Here is a 24,272-nt window from a genome sequence, read left to right as displayed (position 1 = left end):
AAAAAAAAAAAAAAAAAAAAAAAAAAAAAAAAAAAAAGAAATAAAGGCAGAGAGGATAGCATTAAAAATGATGACAACTCAGTATGACTGATGCAAGAATGCACAAAAGAGGAAATGCAGATGAAAAAGCACCTACTGCGGAGCAGGAAGTTGGTAAAGAAGGGGTTTTGGACTGGAGGATGGGACGTCGAGGGGTTATGCTGTGCTTCTGTTGAGCTCTGCCTGTCACAAGGGAGAGATTTTGGCTCACCCTAAAGGCTCCTACTGTGTTATTTCTTTGATGAATTCATCACTGAGCAGGATCTGGACTTTAGCCCTAAAGCCTCAGAGAGCCTTGATTCTGACAGCAGAAAACATATGTTTAAGTGATGAGAGATTTGCTTTCCAGAGCTCAGCTGCATTGAAAGCAGAAGCTGACTGGGTAAGCCTGGGACATGTGAATGGGAATTTCATTTGTCCTGTGCATGTTACAGAGCAGTATCACAACCACAGGCACAATCCTCTTCTTTCCTGAACAGTACGAAAAGCTTTTTCTTTGTCTCATTTCAGATTCTTTCTGCTAAAGCTTTCCTTTGAGTGTGTGCTCAAAGGGTATTATATTAATATTCTCACATATTCCCTTAACTACAAAGGACGTGGGAATCACATGATCTCCCTCTCCTATGGTTGTCCACGTGACTTGTCTGTTACATATATCTTAAATTCTTCCCCAACAAAAGCCATCCTATTCACATGTTTACAAGAAGCAACAATGGTTACTTTCACATGTGGTCCTAATCCATGATAAAATTAAGAATGGGCTAAAGATTTTTATAAGGAAATATAAATAATGGTGTATAAAGTGTTCCAGGTAAATTTAAGCAGAGAAAAGCCTGAAAACAGAAATCTCATCAGTGAGAGCCACCTCATGACAGACAATGAGAGTCTGACCCAGGGAAGAGGAACAAGGCAGGGTCTTGAAAGCACATCAGAGACAGCATGAATTCTGAGTGCTTTCATCGGGAAGGGAATGCTCAGAAGAGGACAAGAGTCAATATACAATCGAGAGAAATTTGCCTATAATTTCAAGAGATTGGAAGAAAGTATTTGCCCATTTGATAATGGAAATCACTATGGTGAGACTCTTGTCTAATCACTTTAAATGATCACTGTGGCGAACTAAACAATCTAAATGTTATATTTGATTATTTGTGATATATTTTTGTTTCAAAACATTCTTTTAGTGATTATAGATTATGCCATTTTTAACCTCTGGGTTCATATAGTCCAAAGTAATGCAGTAAGTAGAGAAGTAAATACACACAGTTGGATGATAGTTTTGCAAAGAAACCATAGAATAAATATAACAGGGCTCAAAATACAGAACTAAGCTTCTGTGTATAACATTAACTGTATATGGGAAAGGGCTTTCTTTCTGTGAATTCACTGATTGTTTTGATTTGTCAGTGTCTAAGGATTATGTTATCATTTTATCTGTCTTTACCAAAAAAAAATTGAGTTTCAAACAAAACCAGACATTTTTTGAAAATGAATAGAGTTTTCTTAATAATTCCATTTTAGATTAAAATACACTTAACATTATAAAAGCTATGAGAAATTTTACTTTAAACTTGTATAATGATAATTTTAAATTATCAAATTTTATGGAAAATAACTTTGGTGTCCTGTGATTTCATCATTTTTAAATGCATTTTGAGGCTTTGCTCTACTAGTGTATGATATGGACATGTATTGGAATAGCACAGTGAGTCCTGGTGACATTTATACGTTACCCACGCCAATCAACAGAAAATGAAAAACAAACTTTTAAAATAAAATATCTCTCATGAATATATAACTTATGCTCATATTATCATCAGCCTTAAATAGCGATTTGATTGATTAGCCACAGGCACTATCAGTATGCCTGCATTCCTGTTTTCAAAATGAACTCTTGAATTTTGTCATGCGACCAACAAGAAAGTTCCTTACCTTGGTAGTTTCATCCAAATAGGTGGGGAAATAGGTACATGAAAGTCATAATACAAGGCATATTACTCATCAGATGCAAGTCTGAAATATCACTACCTATCCCAGCTTCAACAGCAAACGTTAAGAGCTAGAGATATTTTTATCGTATATCCTACAAGTCATGCAACACCTTCACATGTGTGTGTGTGTGATACTTTACACACACAGACACACACACACACACACACACACACACACATTTAATTTTGGAGTCCACAGTGAGACTTGGAGAAATCTGATGTCCATTCATGAACACATAAGAAAAGCCCTGAGGTATGAAGTCCTGCTGTATAAGAGCTGATCCTTGATCCCTGCTAGATAGTTAAGCATGGGAGCTTTCTGAGGAATTTTACCTAAGTCCTGGGAGTGGTTTTCAAGCTTTCCTCTATTGACCGTGGTACCTGGGAGAACAAATGCACGGAAGACTAACACCTGCCTGCTTTTGTTTCTCTTGGGCTTGATGCCAAGCTGCCCTATTACCTTGCAAAATCCACATGGAGGAGCCAGCCACACAAGGAAATAAAGAGTTACTCCCTCCAAGAATAAGCAGGAAGCTCTTGGCAACAGAAGCCAGGTGGCATTCAGCTAACAGGAAAAAAAGCAGCTCTGAAATTAGATTTCAAAGCTCATTCAATGACCACTGGTGGTCCTCAATTATATTAAAAACTTGGTGCCTTGTGTGCATTTAAAAAGAAGTCTTTTTCCAGATACATTTCATTCTTGAAAGATAATGCACACCCTTCTATGGTTGTTATGTATTTGTTATCTTCATTAAACAGGCCCATGCCTGTTGGGAATATCATCATATTTTTACCTTGAAATGCAGGTAAAGTTAAAGAAAAAAAAACCTAATCAAAAAATAAAAGGTTTAAATGAGAGTTGCATTGAGACACAGATTTTAATAAACATAGTGAAAACAAAATGAATCAAAACAAATCCAAAGACAATTCTGTTAAATGAGTTTATTTATGTAAAAGTCTGACTGGCATGGGATTCAAATTCCACAGATTTCAAACTAGACTTTCAGAGTTACCAGTGTGCGGTATGACTTCATCTCCCATAGATTCATTTAGCACAGTAATTCTTTAAAACTATAAGGCACACAGCATTTCAGGTGCAAGAAATTACCGTTCTTGTCACAGAAAAAATTCTCAGGTGATTCCAGGTTAATGCTGTTGCTACAATGTTCCAGAAAAATTCTGCCCCAGGGACTTTTCATTTTAGATGAAGCTCACTGCCTCAGGGATATTTGAGAACATCAGATGTAGCCAAGGGCACCTCCGACAGCTTCCCTGGGAGACGAGGAGGTTGCACATAATTTCATATTATATTTTAAGTCATGAAAGGCCCATAAATATTCCATCTTCTAAAACGGATGGCTCGGCAGATGCTGGGTTATCAGTGAGCACTTATTTCTAAGTGTCCTGCAGACAGACTCTATGTAAATATTTTGAAAGTTACAAAGGGTCTGGTAGAAGATTGTTAACTATGATTACAGAACTACCAAATTACCATATTTATGAGTTGTGCCTAGTATTTTTCCATGCACAAGAGGACAATATCTAGTAATGTTTCATATATCTGGAGACAACAACATTAATATGGCCCATTTAAGTTTCTTTGTATATATGCAAGTGTGTTTCTGTATGTTCTGTAAGTTGAGAATTTTCCCTTTATTAAGGATCATAATCTTACAGAAATACTTGAAACATTTACCATAAATGTTTAAATTGTTTAACATTTTTAATTGTAATTTTTTCAGAAAAAATCTGTTATCATTTCTTTTGTGCAAATTGTATGTAATAATGCAGCATTAGATGAGTTTAGTGCTTCTTTATTTCAGTTAGATTTAAATAAGGCAATATTCCTATTTTACTTGTTTTGTGTTTTCTTATGTCCAGTGGATATTTAGTTCTGTTCTTTTACTACAGCCTTCCAAAATGGAGAATGTTCCACAATTAACATATGCACTGTCTGAAAAAAAATTCCAGATGAGCATAATAGTAACAATATATATGGACAAGAAAATTATTTTTACCACATTTTATTTATTGGGTGTGCATATATTATATATGTGATCATAGCACACATATAGAGGTCGAAGGTGGAAGCTCCAGTTGTTCCTTTCCTCCTTGTGGGGATAGGGGATTAAACCATTTCACCATGTTATCAAAATTATTAAAAGTATACAGTTGTAAGCAATAATATACATATATATGTACATATATGTGCATGCTTTGTTTCACTTATATTTAGTACCTGTGTGTATGGAACATGTGTGCATTTAGAGGACAGAGGTCAACATCAACATTGGGTATCTCTCTTTATTGCATCCCATCTTATTTTCTGAGACAGAGTCTCTCACTGGACCCAGAGTCTCCTTGTTTGGCTATGCTGACAACCATGTAAACCCCAGAAACCTTCCTGAGAACTACTATTACATGTGTGTGCTGCTCTGACATTTCCTTGTATATGCTGATGATCCAAAGTATCATCTATTATTGTACAGCAATCACCTGGCAAACCAAGCCAACTCAGCTCTGCAATTCATTCATTTAACTGCTAATACCATTTTCCTCACTAAATGCCATAAACACAGAAAACAGAAAACTAAATGATCTCCTATGGACAGAGACAGGTGAGGTTTATCCAAATCTCTCCCATCCAACACTGGATATATTTAAATTAAAATATATGTGATGATTATATATGATAATAATTTGTACATTACTAGCATTTAATGAGGCATATTGTTCCTTTATCTTTTCCATCTGTACAGGCATTTAAAATATTCTGGACATGCAATAAAAATACTAAATAAGACTACCACTTTATTATCTCTAAGTTGAGTAAAGTTATAACTGCCTAACAGCTCCCACAGAGTACAAAGAGAAATAGCATTCACTCAAAGAATGCATGCTGGTGCTCTGTGTTTTAATTTTACTGACATTTTTTGCCATCTCAGATATTCTGAACTGCACTGTAATTGCAGAAATTCACTAATAACATGCCGGTGGTATATGCCATTCTCAAATACTGTGACTCTATGGGAATAAGCACTGCTTTGATTAGTATGTAACATACAGTTACAAGCTTTTATAAGATGAAAGAATGACAGACAAAGGGGAGTCTTTTTCCTATGGCAAGATAAACTGATCAACTAGCAATGTTATCACTCTCCCTTTATCGAAAGCACGTTAAAACCTGGAGAAAATTTCTAATTATTTTCTGCATATCAATCAATCTAACAAGAAAACATTCAGTGAAGACATTTAAAAGACAAAAACGAAAGTATCATCTATTTGTTGTGACTTATTTAAAATTCTAAATTAATGCTAAATAGGAAACATAAATGAATTGTAAAGAGCACGTTTAAATATCCCTAGTCCTGAAGAGGTTGATAAACTATTGAAACTCTGTTTCCTTATTTGTAAAGGGGATTCATTCAATGTATCTTTGTAATAAGTTAAAAAAAAAAAGATTTTACTAAACAAACTTCAAATTGCCTAATTTAAACAAGAAGTCAGAAACCCTGTGGTTGAATTAGGGCAAAGCTGGAAGAAGCTGAGAAGGGTGACCACTTAGGAGGACCAGCAGTCTCAACTAACCTGGATCCCTGAGATCTCTCAGATACTGAGCCACCCACCAGGCAACTGGTCCAAAACCCTGGCACATATACAGCAGAGGACTACCTGGTGTGGCCTCAGTGGGAAGAGATGCATCTAATGATGGAGAGAGAATTGAGGCCCCAGAAAGTGGGAAGGTCTGTCAGGGATGGGGGTGGGGGTGTGGAAATCTTCTTGGAGACCCTGGGGTATGGAAGGAATGAGATGAAGAACTGTGGGAGGGTAGACAGGGAGTGGGATAATGACTGGATTGCAAAAATAAAAGTAAAAATAAAAAAGTAATTAAAAAAATAAAATATAAAACACAGGTAGAGTAGGTAAATAGAACCAATTCTATTGATGATAGAGAAGTGGCAAGCAAATATAGGAAAGAATGCCAGAAGTCACTAATCTTTAGAAAAATATAAATTAAAACCTCAGGATGGGATAACTTCAAATCATTAGCAGGTCTGCTATCACATTGAAAAATGTTTTAGTGTACATATAAATGAAGAAGCAATTGATATCTGGGGCACTGTTGGTGGAAGTGCAAAGCAATTATATGATATGATAAAGTATGTTGAACAATATGGTAGCTCCTTACAAAAACTCAAAAGGAGGCTCAGGATGTAAAGGCCTGGGTTTTACTTTGACACCCATGAGCTGTAAGAAGGTAAGAAGAAAACTGACCTTTGCACTGTGTCCTTCAGTCCACCCCCAACACACAAGCACACACACACACACACACACACACACACACAAACCCATGAGGAAGGGGGGTTACTATGGCTTCCTGGTACATACATTCACATAAGTAAATGTGATTCTTTTTAAATAAAATAAGGGAAAATAAAAGCACCACGTAGTACACGACTCCATGAATAAGTGAGTGAGAGTAGAATCCTGATATTTTTGCATACCCATAATGATGATAGCAATAGTTCTTATGACTTACACAGAGCTAATTGCATATAAAAAACCAAGTCAGTGTGTATATAAAATGGAATATAATTACCTCTCAGGACAGACATAAATCAGAGATGGGGAAATAGCTTAGCCAGCTATTTGTTCATGTTTGGTGGGCAAACATGAACACTTACATTTAATCCCCAACACTTAGGGTGTGTGTGCTGGGATACACATGTAATACCAGCACTGGGGATCTGAGACAGGAGGATACCTATGTCTTTCTGACCAGCTACTACCAGGTTCTTAGAAACTCTACTTTAAAAAAATAATAATAATAAACTGGATAGAATATGAGGAGAACAGCGTTTGTTAGCTTTTGACCTCCACATTCACAGGCAAAGTGTTTATGCATTCCCACAAACAAGGCCACACATGGGTTTTAACTTGTACACAAAGAAATGTGAACATGCACATATACCCAAATGAACAAAATAAATATGTAGCATGCTACACCGTATTTAAACTTGAAGGTGATCATTAAAGGGGAATTAAGCAGTAACAGAGGACTCTTCTGGTATGATTTCTTTTACATAGAATATGTAGTCAAATTAATAGAAACAGGAAGTAGGATAGTGGTTACCAGGGGTTGGTAAGATAGAAGGTCTTTCAGTGGGTATAGAATTTGAAGTTTAAAGAATACAGAGTTATTGAAGTTATGTGTACCAGAATGAAAAATACCACTTGAAATGTATACAAACCACAACATAATAAATATTATATTTTAACGGCAATTGCCACTGAAATATAGTGCATATGTAAAAGACTATACTGAACTACATTATATCCAAAAGTCCCACTCTGTAATATATGGACAGAATAGCAATTGTAGGAAAAGAAACATGATTGCTCCTGCATTTGAGGACAAGAACTTTTGATCCCAAATGCCAGTATAAGCCATTTTGGAACTGTCATGATACTTTTTCAGATTCAGGAAGCGGTGAAACATCATATACAGTGCGATCAAAACTTTGATCTTTGCACAGACTCACAGTATACACTGTATGATACTTTATCTTGCCCTGGGCAGCAGCAGTAAGCCACAGCTCTCAAGAGCCATGTGATTCCCTGGAAAAACAATCAATTCTCTCCAGTGAACAAAATCAGTTAAGCTATGACTTTCCGTAGAATTTGTGTGTAAACACATTTTGACATACTACAGTTTTGGGTTGTGATAGTTTTATCAGGATTTTACTCCTTCTGAAGCTCAGAATTATCAGTACGAGAGATAAACTTCACTGAATGAAGTTCACTCGCTCGCATGTCTTATCGCTCATTTTCTCACCTACCTAATGGGAAAATTGTACATGTGTACCTGTGCAATTTGTTTATGCAGAAGTTGTCCTCAGTAGAGATGTGGTTGAAAGACAGTAACTGAGCAGTTATTATTATCATTATTAGCAGTACTAGTACAACTTAGCGTACTTTTTCCTGGGGTTTCCAAAGTATCTTCTGACGCTCTCTTGTCTTTTGTCTTCTCATTAGAAGTAGGAAAACAAAGCACACACAACATGGTGGCCTTCAGTGATGAGACTGCTATCAGTGTCCAGTCAAGAAAGAATCTGCATTAATTTTCTTGTGTTTTTACTAATTACCTCTTTTGATATTTTGAATAATTAAACTGCTGCCCTTGTTCGATAAAACTCTGAATACTCTATTTACATGTAAACTTCAGACAGGTATGCATTTACTTTATCTGAAGTCATTTGATAATAGTGACTGCCATTAATTGTATCAAATGCCTTTCTAGCAGTGGTCTCATTTTTTACCCAATACCTGTTGAACTCACAGTAACCTTCCAATCCCCAAATACATAAATAAGCTTACATTTTTTTCTATGAATTCTAACTCTCCAGGTTCATTTCCAATCTTTTCCTTGATAAAATTTTTAGAATGTATTTAAAGTTTTGCATTATTATATATTTATATTCTAAATATATAAAAATATTATGAAAAATTCAAATATTGTTTATCTTGTCTATTGTGTTTAGAAAACGGATGTGGTATTTTATTAGTTGGAATCTATAACAATTAAGTCGGTGCACAAGCATCATATTAATGCATATAAAAGCATTCAACATGCTATGACAAATAGGCAGTTCACATTTACACCACTTGCCATTTTAATTTTATCTTACTTATAAGGATATCTAGATGTTACATATAATTCATCTATGTAAAATAGAGTATAATGTTTCTACTAAAGTCAACAAAGTAATGTAGCAAATGCTAAGAGCTAAGGAAAAATAATATTATGGACTGCTTCAATAGCTAGGTATTTAATTTTTTCATTTTCATATCGAAATAGCACATTTAAAAAATATCATTTTTTCTAATATGAAAGTTATAAATACAGAAGTTTAAATTTTCTATAATTGTCCTTATACCTCATACAAATATTAAAAGTTATTATTATTCATTAAGTAATTTTACTGAACTAACAAAATACTGTATTTCTGAAGTGAGAGGCTCAGCACAAGTCCAGGGTATTGGTCATCTCATGATGTCAAGTAACAAAAGACAAAGTGAAATGTCTGCACAGCAGGGTCTGACAAATCAGGCTGCTGTTTCTTCCTCTGAACTCCCCATGAGATACTAGTGCCCAAAAAAGTGTCCTTAGCTTCAAAGACTAAGAGCTACTTGAATTTATTGCCAGTGATATTCTGGAGAAAGTTCTTTGTTATTAGTGGTATCTCTTTGTTTCTCCATCAAACCAAACAGTATCTGGATGCAACAGAGCATTCTATCTTTTAACTAATGGTATTGGAGGTAAATTATACATTTCTCCAAGACAAACAAACAAACAAGAAAAAAATCAAAACCCACCAATCTACCAATAATCATCAATGCCCCACAAAAGACATTCTAGGCTTATTACCAAATAGTTGTAACTGAAAAAGACTTCTCAGAGAACAAGCTAAATGATGTCCATACAGGAAAACAAACTTGGTCATCCTCCTTCTTCTAGCATCCTATTGGATGTTCTTCATCGATTCTGACCATCAGCAGGCCCCCTAAAAGCTAACAGTCTGGTGACTGCCACCAGATTCCTAAACCTACAGTCTTGGATAATAAGTGCCCCAAGCAGCACTTCTTATCCTATTCTCCATTGATAAGAGAATAGAGAAACAATGGTGTAGAATTATGATGAAAAAAAAAAAAAACAACTGAAAGTAACAGAGCTTACAGGCAGCACTAAAACTCATTATCAATAGGGACAAGAATGAATATCAAAAGGGATTCACAATGATATTTATCAGAGAATGACCAAATACTGTAGACACAGATACTTCCTGTAAATATTGCAACCATTTTCTTAATGTTAGCCCTTCTCCAGTGGAAAATTTAAACTTCCTTGTCACCTAAGTACCTAAATGTTGGCATGTAAATAAATTAGGATTTAAGTTGTACAAGCAGAAGTGAGGTGTGAACACTTTTAGGTCAATACATGAAGTTTCTTTTCTTAGAACTCTTGTGGGTCCTTGCTAGACAAAAATCTCCCATTTGTGTAGGTCACTTCTTGAGAAAGAAACTCTGACTGCATGAACAATTCTTGGGTAGCCAGAAACGAATCTGTCTGATAAAATATATCCATTAAAAGAGGCAACACTTAAAGGCTTTCTACTTGTCACTGCACAGCTAAATATAATGCACATGAATATAATACCTTATCTTTAAATATTCTTTCTAATAAGTCTGGTAGAGTTATCGTACTGATTGTATGTGAACTGTAGGCCAGGGTAAGGACTCTGACCTTGAGCAATAAGAATTTCATAGTCCAACAACCTATATAAATTGTAAAAATAGGAAATGTTAAGAGCAGAAAAGATGAAAAGTTTTCCAAAAATGAGTAAAGACATCTAAAGACTCCAAGAGCTTGAGGATCTAGCATATGTATCCTGAAGATTCAAAGATCACCCTTTAGAAGTAAGTACATAAAATAGAATACAATTTTGACCCAGATCATGAAATCACCAAAATGAAAATTGAATAAGAACATAAAATGTCACTCTGAGTCAGATTCATGAGATCTAAAAGCATTCAACTCATAGTCATATTGTTCAAGTTGAAAATAAAAAGGTTTCTGGCAGAGAAAGATGCCCTGTTTAAATAAATAGCTCATAAGTTTAAGAAGCCTACTTCCTGTGAGAAAACTGTACTGTGGCCATACAGGTAACAGCAAATGAGATCATCTTTACCTTAGTAGCATTAAGAAAGAAAGTGAGGGATGGGGTTGCCATCCCACAGTCACATTTGTGACCCATAATTGTTCCTGACTGAAAGAATTACAGAGATGGAAATGGAGAGAACCCTGAGAAAAAGAAGGTCCAGCCACAGGCCCAAAGTGGGATCCAGCTCAAGGGGAGATCCCAAGGCCTGACACTTTTACTGCTTAGGCTATGAAGTGCTCACACACACACACACACACACACACAAATGGACCTATCATGACTTCCTTCTGTAAGACCCAGCAGGCAGCTGAAAGAGTCAGATGCAGATATTTGTACCTAGCCAATGGACAGAAGCAGCTGATCCCTGTTGTTGAATTAGGGAAGGCTGAAAGAAGCTAAGGAGAAGGGCAATCCTGAAGGAGGACCAGCAGTCTCAATTAATCTGGACTGCTGAGATCTTTCAAACACTGGACCACCAAACAGACAGTATACACCAGCTCATACAAGGCCCCCTACACAAATACAGTAGAGGACCTCTGGGTCTGTGTTTATTCAGGGATGATACACCTCAAGAGACTGGAGGCCCCAGGGAATTTAGAGGTCAGGTCGGGTGGGGAGGGACATCAACATGGAGACAGCAGGGTGGGGAGGAGGTATGGGATGTGGAACAGTCAAAGGGTGGATCAGAGGAGTGAGGAAATAAAATATGTAGTGTAAAAAAATTAATTAAAAAAATAAAAAAAGAAATTCTAGCATGCATGTAAATCATCTGAGAAGGGTTATACACTTTCTATGAACCATGTTACATATAATATGTATAATGCATATGATGTGTATGCATAGATATGTATTCCAATGATGGTATTGATTTTTATATGTTGTCTGTACCTTTTCAAAGATATGTACACATAAAATGCTATATATATATTAATATAACAATACATTGCAATTTAAACATATATATTATATATTCATACATGCAAAATAATTATATACACAAGGAGAAATAATATCCCATATAGCAAATTTTGAAGTAACTAGAAGTTAATAGAGAGTAAAATGTAATTTTTGCTTCACTATATGTCTACAAGGATGAGTTCAGAACAGATATTAACTAAATGGTCACCAGCAAAGAAGAATTCTCAACAGAGAGACTCACGTTATGCCAATTCCAGAATTTGGTAAGTCAAGAAGTACTCTCTAGCTTTGTTTCCTTTAACCTGTGATACTGGACCTGAAAAACATCAACCCCTAAATCCCTACTGGCAAGTACAGAGTGATAGTGGAGTCCAAGGGAAGAAAAGGGATATGGCCACAGACCCGTGGCCCAACTAGGATTCAAGTGACTGGAGTTAGGTACTGAAAAGAATGAGTCCTTACTGCCTCTGTGATTTATTGGCCCCAAAATAGCCACGTGACTCTATTGAGTCCTTTGAAAAGTTTATTGATTTTCTACAGATTAAGTCTCTTTCTGTTTTAAACAACATGAATACTAGACCCATATTAACATGAATTCACTCTATACACGTCCCCCCTCATGAAGTTTGACCTGCAAATGTGTATGTAATGGTAAAACAGCTCATAAGAACTAAACAGTGTCATTATCATCAAAGTTAAACGATAAAAAGAACATACTAATGAAAATGTAAGAAATTAACAGTCTTCTCAAGGGAAAACTATGATCTTGACTATGATAAGATATAAGCAATGGGGGTGAAGAAACTGGGTAGCACAGCACACATTTACCATCTGTTGGAACCTGGATTCAATATCTGGAAACTGAGTTCACACATACACACACACACACACAGTCACACACACATATACAACTCACTCAGTCATGTATGCCCCGTAGATACAGACACACAATTGTCAACATTTGCATTCGTGTTAGACATATCCTGTGGTGGTTTGAATGAGAATATCTACCTTAGGATTATACATTTAAAATCTTGTTTCCCAGCCGGGCGTGGTGGCGCACGCCTTTAATCCCAGCACTCGGGAGGCAGAGGCAGGCGGATTTCTGAGTTCGAGGCCAGCCTGGTCTACAAAGTGAGTTCCAGGACAGCCCGGGCTATACAGAGAAACCCTGTCTCGAAAAAAAAAAAAAAAAAAAAAAAAAAAATCTTGTTTCCCAGTTGGTGAAACCATTTTCTAAGGATTAGAAAAAGATCCTTGTTGCAGTAGGCATATCAATGTGGATGGGATTAGAAGTTTCAAATGTCATTTCAAATGCCATTACCAGGAAGCTCTGTATCCGTTTCCTGCTTGTAGGTCTAGATATAAGTTCAGCCATTGCTCCAGTACCATGCCTGCTAACATGCTCCTGGCATGATGGCCATGACTCCAACATTCTGAAACCATGAGCACCAACAGTGCTTGAAAACCATGAGTGAGTTAAACACTTCCTTTTATAAGTTTCTTGGTCTAGGTATCTATCACAGCAATAGAAAAGTAACTATGATATTAATTATTGGGATGGTATTTCTATACAGAGACTAACCATTAACTATGTAAACTTATCCACATTGTTAACAATTTTTAATGCTCTCTAATTCTATCTGGGTTACATTCTATTGCAAAGAAAAATAGTAGAACTCAGCTACTAACCACAAGGCAGCATCGGTGAGGAGCCCAACAATAGGCTAAAGTTATATTCGATACTGAAGATCTCAAGACTGCCAACCTAACCTGAAAGCTACAGACAACTGAAAGAATATACATACATATATACATACATATATATATATATGTGTGTGTGTGTATACATATATACATATACACATACATATATATGTATATATGTGAATGTATATCTGTACATGTATATATATTTACATGTATTTCATATATAAAATGCAATAACTTTACATTATAGAGGGCTGAAAGTAAATATACAATTCTTTTATTGACTCCCTAATAAAAGACAATATTACAACTGGAACACTGAGTCTCTGGAGCCCAGGAATGACTCCATATTGTGAACCATCATGTCTTCAATGATTCATATATTCAAGAACCTCAGCTCAGATAAAAAAGTGGATTGAAAGAAAATTAGAAGGTAAGGAAGGTTTACTCACTCCTCAAAAACCCTATTCAGCTACATTTTTATGAAATAAAATTATCACTGATAAGCCTCAGAGATACTTGAGCCCTTTGAGCTAAAGACATGATGTCACCAGAACAAAAATGTTTTACCATGTGTGTTATATTTTTAGAGATTTGCACATGTCATTTAGTTGTAGGCTAAATTCTTAAATTTAAGTTGAAGATTTTGTTATTGCCAGTGAGCATTAACAATTATTTAAGTAGTAGTTATAAACCAAAACTTGATTGTCAACTTTTTACAGCATCAATGGTAATCATTTCTTGAAACAAGTTAAAAATGAGATCCATGTAATTTTTGAAACATAAATTTAATTCTGACTAAATGTTTTTCTTTTTTTTAATTAGATATTTTCTTTATTTGCATTTCAAATGTTATTCCCTTTCCTGATTTCCCCTCCAAAAATCCCCTATCCACTCCTCCTTCCCCCTGCTCCCCAACCACCAACTCCTGCTTCCTGGCCTTGCATTTCCCTCTACAGGGGCATAGAACCTTCACAGTACCAAGGGCCTCCCCTCCCATTGATGACTGAGTAAATCTTGACTTTCTCCTATGGTGTACTAAAGCTATCACAACCATATGAATTTCTTTTCGTATGCTTTTATTTATTCCATCCAGTGAACACTACCTAAGGTTCTCTCTTCTTTTCTCTTTGCTGTCAGTTTTAATTAACACAGGTATTTCAGCGAAATCAACAATTTAAAAGCTTGATGACAGTATTACATTATGCATTCCTGAGTTCTTCATTGGTTTACAAATTCTTTACTCACTTTTCACAGGGTAAAGGTGTGTTTCAATTGAACTTATGGGACATAAAACCTGGAAATATATTTTATGTGAGCCATTTGAGTTAATGACTCAGTTTCCACTTTATTGTCTCAATATACATGAAAGGGTCAGACAGGAGATTACTTTCAGGTCCAGCTCTTGGAAAAGGCAATGATATTGCCTAAATTCTTCTACTGAGGAAACGTGTGTAATTAATATTACAACCCAACAGTGCTTAAAAACAAATCTGGTATGGCTACAAAACATGCCGCATTGAAAGAAGAGTTGGAGATTTTATTATGTTTCTAAACTTTAATTTTAATTCTCCTCCCTCTCTATTGCCCTCCACAACCTTCATGTGTGTGTGTCTCTCTCTATCCTTCCCCATTTCTCTCCCTCCCTCTGTGTGTGTGTGTGTGTGTGTGTGTGTGTGTGTGTGTGNGAGAGAGAGAGAGAGAGAGAGAGAGAGAGAGAGAGAGAGAGAGACTGTGTGTCTCTGTCTGTTTTTCTGTCTGTCTGTGTGTGTGTTAAAGATTGAACTTGGGTTTCTTGCACAGCAGTCATGAGACTCCTTATCTCACTTTAAATTCCTATAAGCATGCCTTGAATATACCATACCAGTTCTATTTAGTGATTTTTAAATGTCTTGACTTCTGCTAAAATGCTAGGTGAATTTTAGCTTTAATTTTCTTCCTAAAATTGAAGGAAGAATTCCACTAGAATTGAAGAGTCTGCTAGAATTTTACTCTAAGTGATCTTTAAAGGAATTAAGTTTTCTGTGTTATAAGATTGTATTTGTATAGGCTAAAAAGGCAAGGAATACAACAAAATCAAAGGTCTCATGCAAATCAATAGTGTAAATTAGCCAAAAATATTCAAAGTTTTTCTTTTATTAGTAATACTCATGATCATCTTTCCTTTAGTTTCATTCTTTCCCTTGATTTTTACTGAGGAAGTTGTTACCAGGGGTGTTCTGTTCCTCATCATTAAAGATTTACTACAACCTATGTTTACACACACATACATGTAAAATAGAGATGTTAGTGTCTTGGTATTCAATTATAATTATATATACAATAAAGTTCTAAAATGTTATTCAAATGAGGGCACACATGAACCTTCAAGGGGTTACTTGTAAAATAATATTGGCTTTACAGAAAAGAAAAGAATTAATTCTACTACTAATTATCTCTGATAATTAATTATGCAGAAGAATCATCTTTTCAAATTATGTCAATTATCTTTTTATGAAAGAAGCATAGAGAGAATTTGCCTAAGTTACATTGTGCTTATAAGAAGAGTCTCCGATGTCCTTGGCTCTGTTTGCCTCTCTCATGTAAGCACAGAAACCGATCATTTTAGATAGGAAGCTCAAATGGAACATTAGAGATAGACTCTGTAAGACAGAATTCACATTTCAAAACCATGTGCTTGCACCAAAAATGAGTCTAAAATATTAGCCCCCTTTGCACTGATAAAACTGGTAAGAGATGAACTGCCCCAGGGGAAAGAAGCGATGAAGTCACCAGCTTTTCAGGTGGTCTGCACAAGGTTGCATGTGATGCACTCTGAGTGCTGAATGGAAGCCACAATGGCAATTGTCATTTCATTCTCAACAAGGAGCAACAGGTATATAAAGGTAAAATGTAATCCTAGTTCCTTTTATCTCCCTGCCTGCTCATTGTGATCTCCATAAAATGTAACTCTTTTTCTACCATGGTTACTCTAAAATATGACTTAATTTTATTAATAAATCAGTTACATTTTATGTGCTGCATATGTGAAAATGCATATATCTATATAATCTATATCTATCTATCTATATCTATATGTATCTTCTATATGACTTTACATTTTTTGATGGACTTTTCTAGGGAAAGCACATAACCCCCCCCTGAGCATGATGTGGTCGTCATACTCTGTTTCTATTGAAGTTGGGTGCCTGAGTCCTAGAAGATTGAATTTATAGTAGGCATCACAGCTTGTTGCATCTCAAATGCTCACATGCTGAACAAAAGTCCACTGCTTTCTCTTACTATTAAATCAATTTAACTAAAACCAGAGACCCCTGGGACAGACACGATTTCAAATGTGTTAGCCATACCTAAAATTCATTTTAAAAGATAGTAGTTATTCAATAAATATCTGTCAATACTGGAAGTACTGTTCAAACACTTCCAACCTTTTCAATATTTCTTTTCTCAAGTAGGGGTATGATAAATGGCAATTCTCTCCTGGTACAAAATATCTGTTTGCTTACTTCTGGCTGCACTTAATATCAGTGTTAGCTTACAGCAGGTACGTGAGAGCTCTGCATTTACAAGAGTGAAGAACATTCATTTAGCAAAAATAGGGATGTTCACATTTCATTCATAAACCAAAACTGAGTCCTGCGATAAGAATGAGCACAATCATTTCCATATGCTGTATATTCATGCCGAGTATCATCTAGATTTACACTTAAAACATAGTCACATTTCTACGAAATCTCTCTGTGAGACTCCCCTCACCAGTTACTTTACAGAGACGAGACGTGATGGGAGAAGAGAATGATGTATCCAGGATGAGAATTAATGCGAGCCTCCATTTGTTTTCCTAATCGTGAGAACCTGAGCTAATCGGAGAAGTTAACTCGCAGACTGGGAAAGCACTCGTTATTGAATCAGAGAGGCAGTCTCACAAATGTCATTATAAGGCTAGACAAGGAATATGAATTACTCTGCCAAGTCTCAAACCCCTGGGTTTCACAGGGTGAGCTAGGGATGGTATTCAGAGGTAGGTCAGAATGATCTCCTGGGGTATCAGCCTAGTTCAAGGCTCTGGGCACAGCAGCAAATACTCTCACAGGACTCTATTCAGATCAGGTGTGGGTGACTAGTCCTGGCTATTGGCTCCAGGCAAATAAATGTGGGAGTCTCTAAAGCTGGTCGCTTTTAAAGAGCTCTTGAGAAAACTCCCAAGGGAGTCTACAGTTTAACTCTTTCATTGCTGCTCCATTTCCTCCCCATAAACCCAGTACACACAAGACCAAAGTGTTCCAGGGTAAGTGAATGTAGAAATAGAATCTGATGAACAGTTTTTACGTAATCAGCAGCATTTCAACTTCTGCGGACTGACGCTGCCAAACAACCTCCCACCCTGAGAGAGCAGGCATTTATAAATGTTACATCTTTATATCTCCTCCCTCAAATTCCTTAATGGGCCATTAGTAAGGAGATCGATCCTAGTTACTTTATAGCTAGGCAACAGCACAGGCACCCTGCTGTGTTTACTAGTGCCAGAAACACCATTCAAAAGTTGAGAAGGTCGAAGCAGCTACTTTGCAAACATGTGGGGGCAAAAAATTGGGGCAAGGTGAGGTAGAAAGGGGGAAGAGAGAAAACCTGGTGTGACCTAACTCAGAAGCATATGTAGCAAGCAAATTCCTACTTAAGCTATCTGGCGGGGAGTGGAGACTGCTAAGTTCTACAGTTACACGATACAAGCTTTACCACCCCAACTCGCCCCAACCCGGGTTCCTTAGAAAACCGAGCCCCTTCCCCACCTCTGGCGGCCACAGCAAATGCCAGCTCTGGAGCTAAATGAGCGTGGCTGGAGATGGGTGCGCATCACTTACGTCTCGGAATTTGTTCCACTGTCCGACTTCCTTGTCATACTGAGAGATTGTGGTGAGCCATTGTTTTTCGTCCAGAAAATTACCGCCGTCCGACCGCCCCCCGGCCACAGCCACCGCCGCGGCAGCTGCAAGAGTCTGGTTGCACCAAGCCGCTGCACACACACACAATAAGGCTGACACCTTGAGCATCTGGGAAGGAGACACAACCACGGGTAGGGAGCAGTGTCAGAGACCGGGTGCGAAGATGGGGGCGCCCCTGGAAGGCATGCATCAGCGAGGACGGGTTGGAGAGAAGGGGAGACGAGCAGGGACAGGGGTGTCCCCTTTCAGGAGGCTTCACCCCCAAACCAAAGCACTCACACACACGCAGACCCAAGGGAGAAAAAGAGGGGGTCTAAGGGAGGAACCCCCAAGCAGCTAGAGTCCCAGCGGCCGGATAAAATGCTTGCCGGCCCATCACCTTGTTGAGAGCGGGCACAGAGCTCGCAGCTCCTGATGGAAAAGCAGCCCGGCTCTGGCAACTCGCTTCTTGCTGGAGCTGCTGCACGCGCCGCCGTCTCAGCCGTCCACTCAGCTCCCTGCGCCCGGCGCTCCCCCCATCCCACCCTCCCCGCGCCTATCCCTCGCCAGCTCCCCTCGCTTCACCCCTCCCTCCCCCACCTCCTTCCTCCCCTCCTCCTATCCCACCTTCCTCTCCCTGAATCCCAGCTGCAGCAAGTTCCGGATGCGAAGCCTGGCTGGAGCCAGAGGATGCAGTAGGCTCCTCGCCTAGGAATCCCTTGCTTTCTAACCTCTTGCCTCCAGAATAGGTTCTCATGTTCCAGGCACAACCAGCTCATTCTCTCCTCTCTTGGATTGAATGCCGGTGGAGCAAGGCATCTCCCTCTCTGCTACTCCTGTTTTTCAATTTCAAGGGTGGTCAGGCAGCTATAAGGAAAGAGATGAGAAGAAAACTTTATGCATCTCAGAGTGAGAGTCCCTGAGACTTTGCTCTGAACCTGAACTCAGCTCCTCCTTCCTAAAGACCACCATAAGGCCTTGGGGAAGCTCTTCACTGTCTGAAAATGTGTGCTCTGAACTTCTGAATTATTTCAGAGCCAAACTCTCTTTAGATTTGGCAGGCAAAGTGTTTGATTTCACCAGCATGCCATGCTCAGTGCACACAACCCATTTTTCCTTTCTAAAATCCCTCCAATAACTGTGGTGTATGCTATAGTCCTTAAAGCAAAGATAAATAAGTCATCTATGTCAGTCTTCTAAATATAAGCAAACAGCTTTGAGGCCCTAGCTAGGATGTACTTCAAACTTCCACTGATAACAAAAACATTTGCCTGCCCAAAACTATTCTCACACCCTGTGCAGAGCGCGGGGAAGAAATTATCTTCCTTGTACTTACAGGAAGCAGGTTAATTGAGCAGGGTATGTAAATTGAGAGATTTTGGAAATCAAAAGACTACAAAGTGTTAGCCATCTGTATTTGAATTATATATGTCAGGCAAGCTACACCTTCCCAAGCTATGACCTTTTCTGTATTTTCTTTTTTTTAAATTGGGTATTTAATTCATTTACATTTCCAGTGCTATCCCAAAAGTCCCCCCCACACTCACCCACCCACCCACTCACACTTCTTGGCCCTGTCATTCCCCTGTACTGAGGCATATAAAGTTTGCACGACTAATGGGCCTCTCTTTCCACTGATGGCCAACTAGGCCATTTTCTGATTCATATGAAGCTAGAGACACAAGCTGGGGGGTGGGAGGGTTACTGGTTAGTTCATATTGTTGTTCCACCTATAGGATTGCAGATCCCTTCAACTCCTTGGGTACTTTCTCTAGCTCCACCATTGGGGGCCCTGTGATCCATCCAATAGCTGACTGTAAGCATCCACTTCTGTGTTTGCTAGGCCCCAGCATAGTCTCACAAGAGACAGCTCTATCTGGGTCCTTTCAGCAAAATCTTGCTAGTGTATGCAATGGTGTCACCGTTTGGAAGCTGATTATGGGATGGATCCCTGGATATGGCAGTCTCTAGATGGTCCATCCTTTCGTCACAGCTCCAAACTTTGTCTCTGTAACTCCTTCCATGGGTGTTTTGTTCCCAATTCTAAGAAGGGGCAAAGTGTCCACACTTTGGTCTTCGTTCTTCTTGAGTTTCATGCGTTTAGCAAATTGTATCTTATATCTTGGGTATCCTAAGTTTTGGGCTAATATCCACTTATCAGTGAGTACATATTGTGTGAGTTCCTTTGTGATTGGGTTACCTCACTCAGGATGATGCCCTCCAGGTCTATCCATTTGCCTAGGAATTTCATAAATTCATTCTTTTTATTAGCTGAGTAGAACTCCATTGTGTAAATGTACCAAAAATAAAATTCTGGAGGTCGTCATTAGAATAGTGGCAACAGGTATGCTCTGTATTCTGAGTACTTTGTTCTCTCTCGGGTCATACATTTTAGATGATATTTTAAAGAAATCAACCTGATTGTTAATAATTACTAACTTTAAATACAGAATCTAAGCAAGTGTCAGTTATTAGCATAAATGATAAAAAGTGAAATTTTTAACACTTACCCATTCCAGGCACACACACACACACACAGAAAGAAGGGAGAAAGTTATTACAAATCTACAATTATAACTGACAGAAGTATTGACTAATAGCAAAGATGCACCAAGAATTTTTGAAAACAGTATCATGTTTCTATATACTATTTCTAGATACTTAGTTTGCTTTGTTACAGGCAAGCTCAGCATGTGTTATAGCTTTTCTGAATTTTCATTTCTATATCATGAACACTTGGCTGACTCACCCGCCAATGCCTCTTCTGTATATCCCCAGCTTCACCTCTCTACTTAAAAATTTTAAGACCCACATACAGTCCTCTTAATTCAATAAGAATATCTCATCATGATTTAAAATTATTTTTTTTAAATTTAAGGATAAGGACCTTAAACCTCCTGTACAATGCTGATACACAGCATAAGTCAGGAATCTTTAAAACAAATTGGTCTTCTAAAATGAGTAACCTTTCTCTAAATAAGGTGTGTTATGAAGGATCACCCTCAACATCATACATGTTAACATGTATGAAAACATACATAACATGCATGATAACATAGCATGTTAACAAAAATGCCATGATCACAGTTAATGTGTAGAAGCACATTTATTTTATTTACATATATATTTTCATGCATATATATGAATTTGTATTATATGTGTGCATATAGTTCATTGTCAATTGGAACATATTCATGAAACCTACTAAGCAAGCCAGCTTTCTATGGACAGCTGGGAAAGCAAGGATAGCTGTGTACATCTTGAAATGAAGCTTCTGAGAATACCACAATCCAGATGTGACAGTGAAATGGTATTTCTAGAAAAATTATAAGTTCATTATGCGTAATTGTGGAGGCCACCTTCTTTGACTTAGCCTTGGTGCTGGTCTGGCATCTCCTTCCTTCCCCATCATTAGCAGAGCCTCTTAAACATCCGCCAGTCACTGATATTGTCTACCCTAACAGTGAGAATGAAAGTCTGCTAAGTACGATGTTATTAATCACAGCAAACTCTTTCTCTCCGTTCTCTGTATTACTGAGTATTTAGGTCTTCAAAGAGCCTGCTTTCACCATCTACTAGTCCTGGGAGCATTCACACTCCAGTTAACACTTTAGTTATCAGTTAAGGCCTCTGTGGGGATTAATTGAAAGCTTGCTAGGAGCAAAACTCAGCAGGGAACCAGAGGGGAGAGGTAATAAATGGGAGGTAGAATGACAGGAAGACAGTTAGGAGACATTCAAGTTAAGGTGGGTGGGGACATAGGGGAGTACTTCAGGAATTGCTTCCTAGTTTTATTGAGAACCTGTTTCGGATATCGAGAGCTAAAAATAACACACAACCTGGAGTACCAGTACCACATGGAGAGTGAAGTACATTAAGTGACAGGGCAGGAACTTGTGTGGATATTTATGATCATATTTCACAAAACTACAACACACAGAAAGCCAAGGTTATTAAGCTCCCAGCCCCTTATTCTGCCATTCTGACACTTCATTTATATAGATAATGTAAAGCTATTACTGGAGTCACTAAAAAATTAGGGTTTACATAAGTATTTCTTGATAATTTTATTCTTTCACTGGTGAATATATAGTTGCTTAATCTAGAAGTATCTATCACTGGTTATTTCAATATTTAAAAAAAATTCATTAAACCTTCTTCTTCCCTGTGTTTACTGAATCTTGTTTTTGGATTAACTACAGTTCTACGAAGGCTACAGTGACATGGAGTCCATTTTAAATGGGTTTGGCTCTGTGAAGAATTTAAGTGAATACCATTTGTGTAAGGGTACACCCAAACACACACAATCTGACAAAAAAGTAATTTTTTTCTGTCAGTTACTGTTCAAAGATATATCTGCAGCTGTGCTTAACTGTCATTAACATGTGGTAACAGCCCATTTGCTCCCTTTATTCTTTGTGTCATTCAGAGCCATGTACTTCATGTACCTTGCAGCCATTGGTCTTATGATCTGCCCTAGAGCCACCACTAGTGTATGCTATTAGCTATAAATACAGATTCATGTGCAGAATTTTTTTGTCTCCAACTGATGGAACTATATGGAGGTAATATACATGTCTGGACATAAAACCCAGTTGGCAAAATCAGTTGTTGGAGATGTTCTCCTTGAAGATTATTTTAGGAATCCTGCCATTGCTTTTTATCTCTCTTTGCATCATGTTTACAATGAGATGAGTGTCTTCCTCTGCCCCCATGGTTCCATTGCCATGGTAGTCTAGACTTAAATGTGACTGGGCCCTTTATGGGCTGAAACTTCTGAAACCATGAGCCAGACTAGAAGATTTCTCCTTCAAGTTGAGTCCTTTATGTGTGGTATTTATCACAGGGACAGAAAGCTAACACAGAGAGCTAGCAAGTCCAGAACTTTGATATTTAAGGGTCTGTAAGTTTCAAGAATGAATAGGCTTCACTAGATTTTCTTTCTTTCTGTGTGGACATGTCTCTGAATCATTCAGGGTGTTTCTGTTCTTTGATTCTGCTGCCTCCTTGACTCTGCTTTCTACTTGCTAGCTCAGTACAAGAGAGAATTCACCTGTAATTAAAGTCAAGATGAGGGAATGGTTAATTCAGGAATTCTGCTACATTACTGTGAAAGTCACTCTTCCTAAGCTACTTTAGATGGTTACTTACCCACACATCACCCTCAAGTTTACCAATCACAGGCTTAGAAAACCATGCAGCTGCTTGGCACAGAAGGGAAGTGGCTAATTGTAGCATTCTCTCTAGAGGTGTGAATGTTTGCTGACCAAACTAGAGTCTATCATGTTATTGAAAAGGTGTTGGAAGATGGGGAGTAATGGACATTAAGGGTCTGAAAAGTTAGATATTACCAAAATAGATGGCTTGATGTTAAGTAAAATGTGCTGAAGTCACACTTTGATTATTTCAATATGACCAATATTTGGTTGATAGTATACGATCATGCCAGGAAACAACGGTTTAGCCAATTCAACCTTTTAGAATTGTGTCTTTATTGCAAATCTATCTGTGAGTTTACATTTTAAAGAAATGAAGTAAAACAAGATCAAAGGTATTAGAGATTTGGGAGTAAATTAAAGACCTATAGATACTATAATGGAAACTCTCAAGATGGAAAGTTCTATATCATCATTTCAGAATTCTATTACTGAATATCCTACAAGCCTAATAAATAATTGTGTACCGAGCCAGTAGTAATTATTAAGATTTTACTTTGAGAGCCAAGAAAAACCAAATTTCAAGGCAGAAGAGAATTGGGATAGAGAATGTTGACAGGCTTCTGCTGGTGTTGCCATTTTGGCATTTTTTTTCTTTGTTTGGGTATGATTTTTGCAGTTGTTGGGTTTTGCTACTTTTTGAGGTAACCCTGATTAAGGAAACTACTAGTATATTTGACATATAATTTGATAAATATTTCCTCTTGTGATTTTAGCTAAAACATTCAGTAGATAAACAGAGTCTAAAAGCTG

At 37.6% G+C, this 24,272-nt stretch overlaps 1 protein-coding gene across 4 annotated transcripts in view; it reads right to left on the bottom strand.

Annotated features, from left to right (window-relative positions):
* The window catches only part of Spock3 (SPARC (osteonectin), cwcv and kazal like domains proteoglycan 3), a 373,684-nt gene extending 354,620 nt beyond the window's left edge, over nucleotides 1–19,064 (bottom strand). For 2 of the 4 annotated variants that reach the window (XM_021169485.1, XM_021169487.2), the window contains exons 1-2: nucleotides 18,704–18,887; nucleotides 18,244–18,432 (exon numbers count right to left, since the gene is read on the bottom strand). In XM_021169485.1, the coding sequence (XP_021025144.1) occupies nucleotides 18,244–18,432 (189 nt within the window). In that variant the 5' untranslated portion in view covers nucleotides 18,704–18,887. Of the gene's footprint in view, nucleotides 1–18,243; nucleotides 18,433–18,703; nucleotides 18,888–18,930 lie in introns of those variants that run through there. The other 2 variants (XM_021169488.2, XM_021169486.2) reach the window with 2 other exon arrangements.
* Nucleotides 19,065–24,272: the final 5,208 nt, after the last annotated feature.

This window comes from Mus caroli, chromosome 8 (assembly GCF_900094665.2).
Source record: "Mus caroli chromosome 8, CAROLI_EIJ_v1.1, whole genome shotgun sequence".
Lineage (NCBI taxonomy): Eukaryota > Metazoa > Chordata > Mammalia > Rodentia > Muridae > Mus > Mus caroli.
The sequence above is the reverse complement of the archived record's forward strand: the minus strand, read 5'-3'. Positions and strand labels throughout refer to the sequence as shown.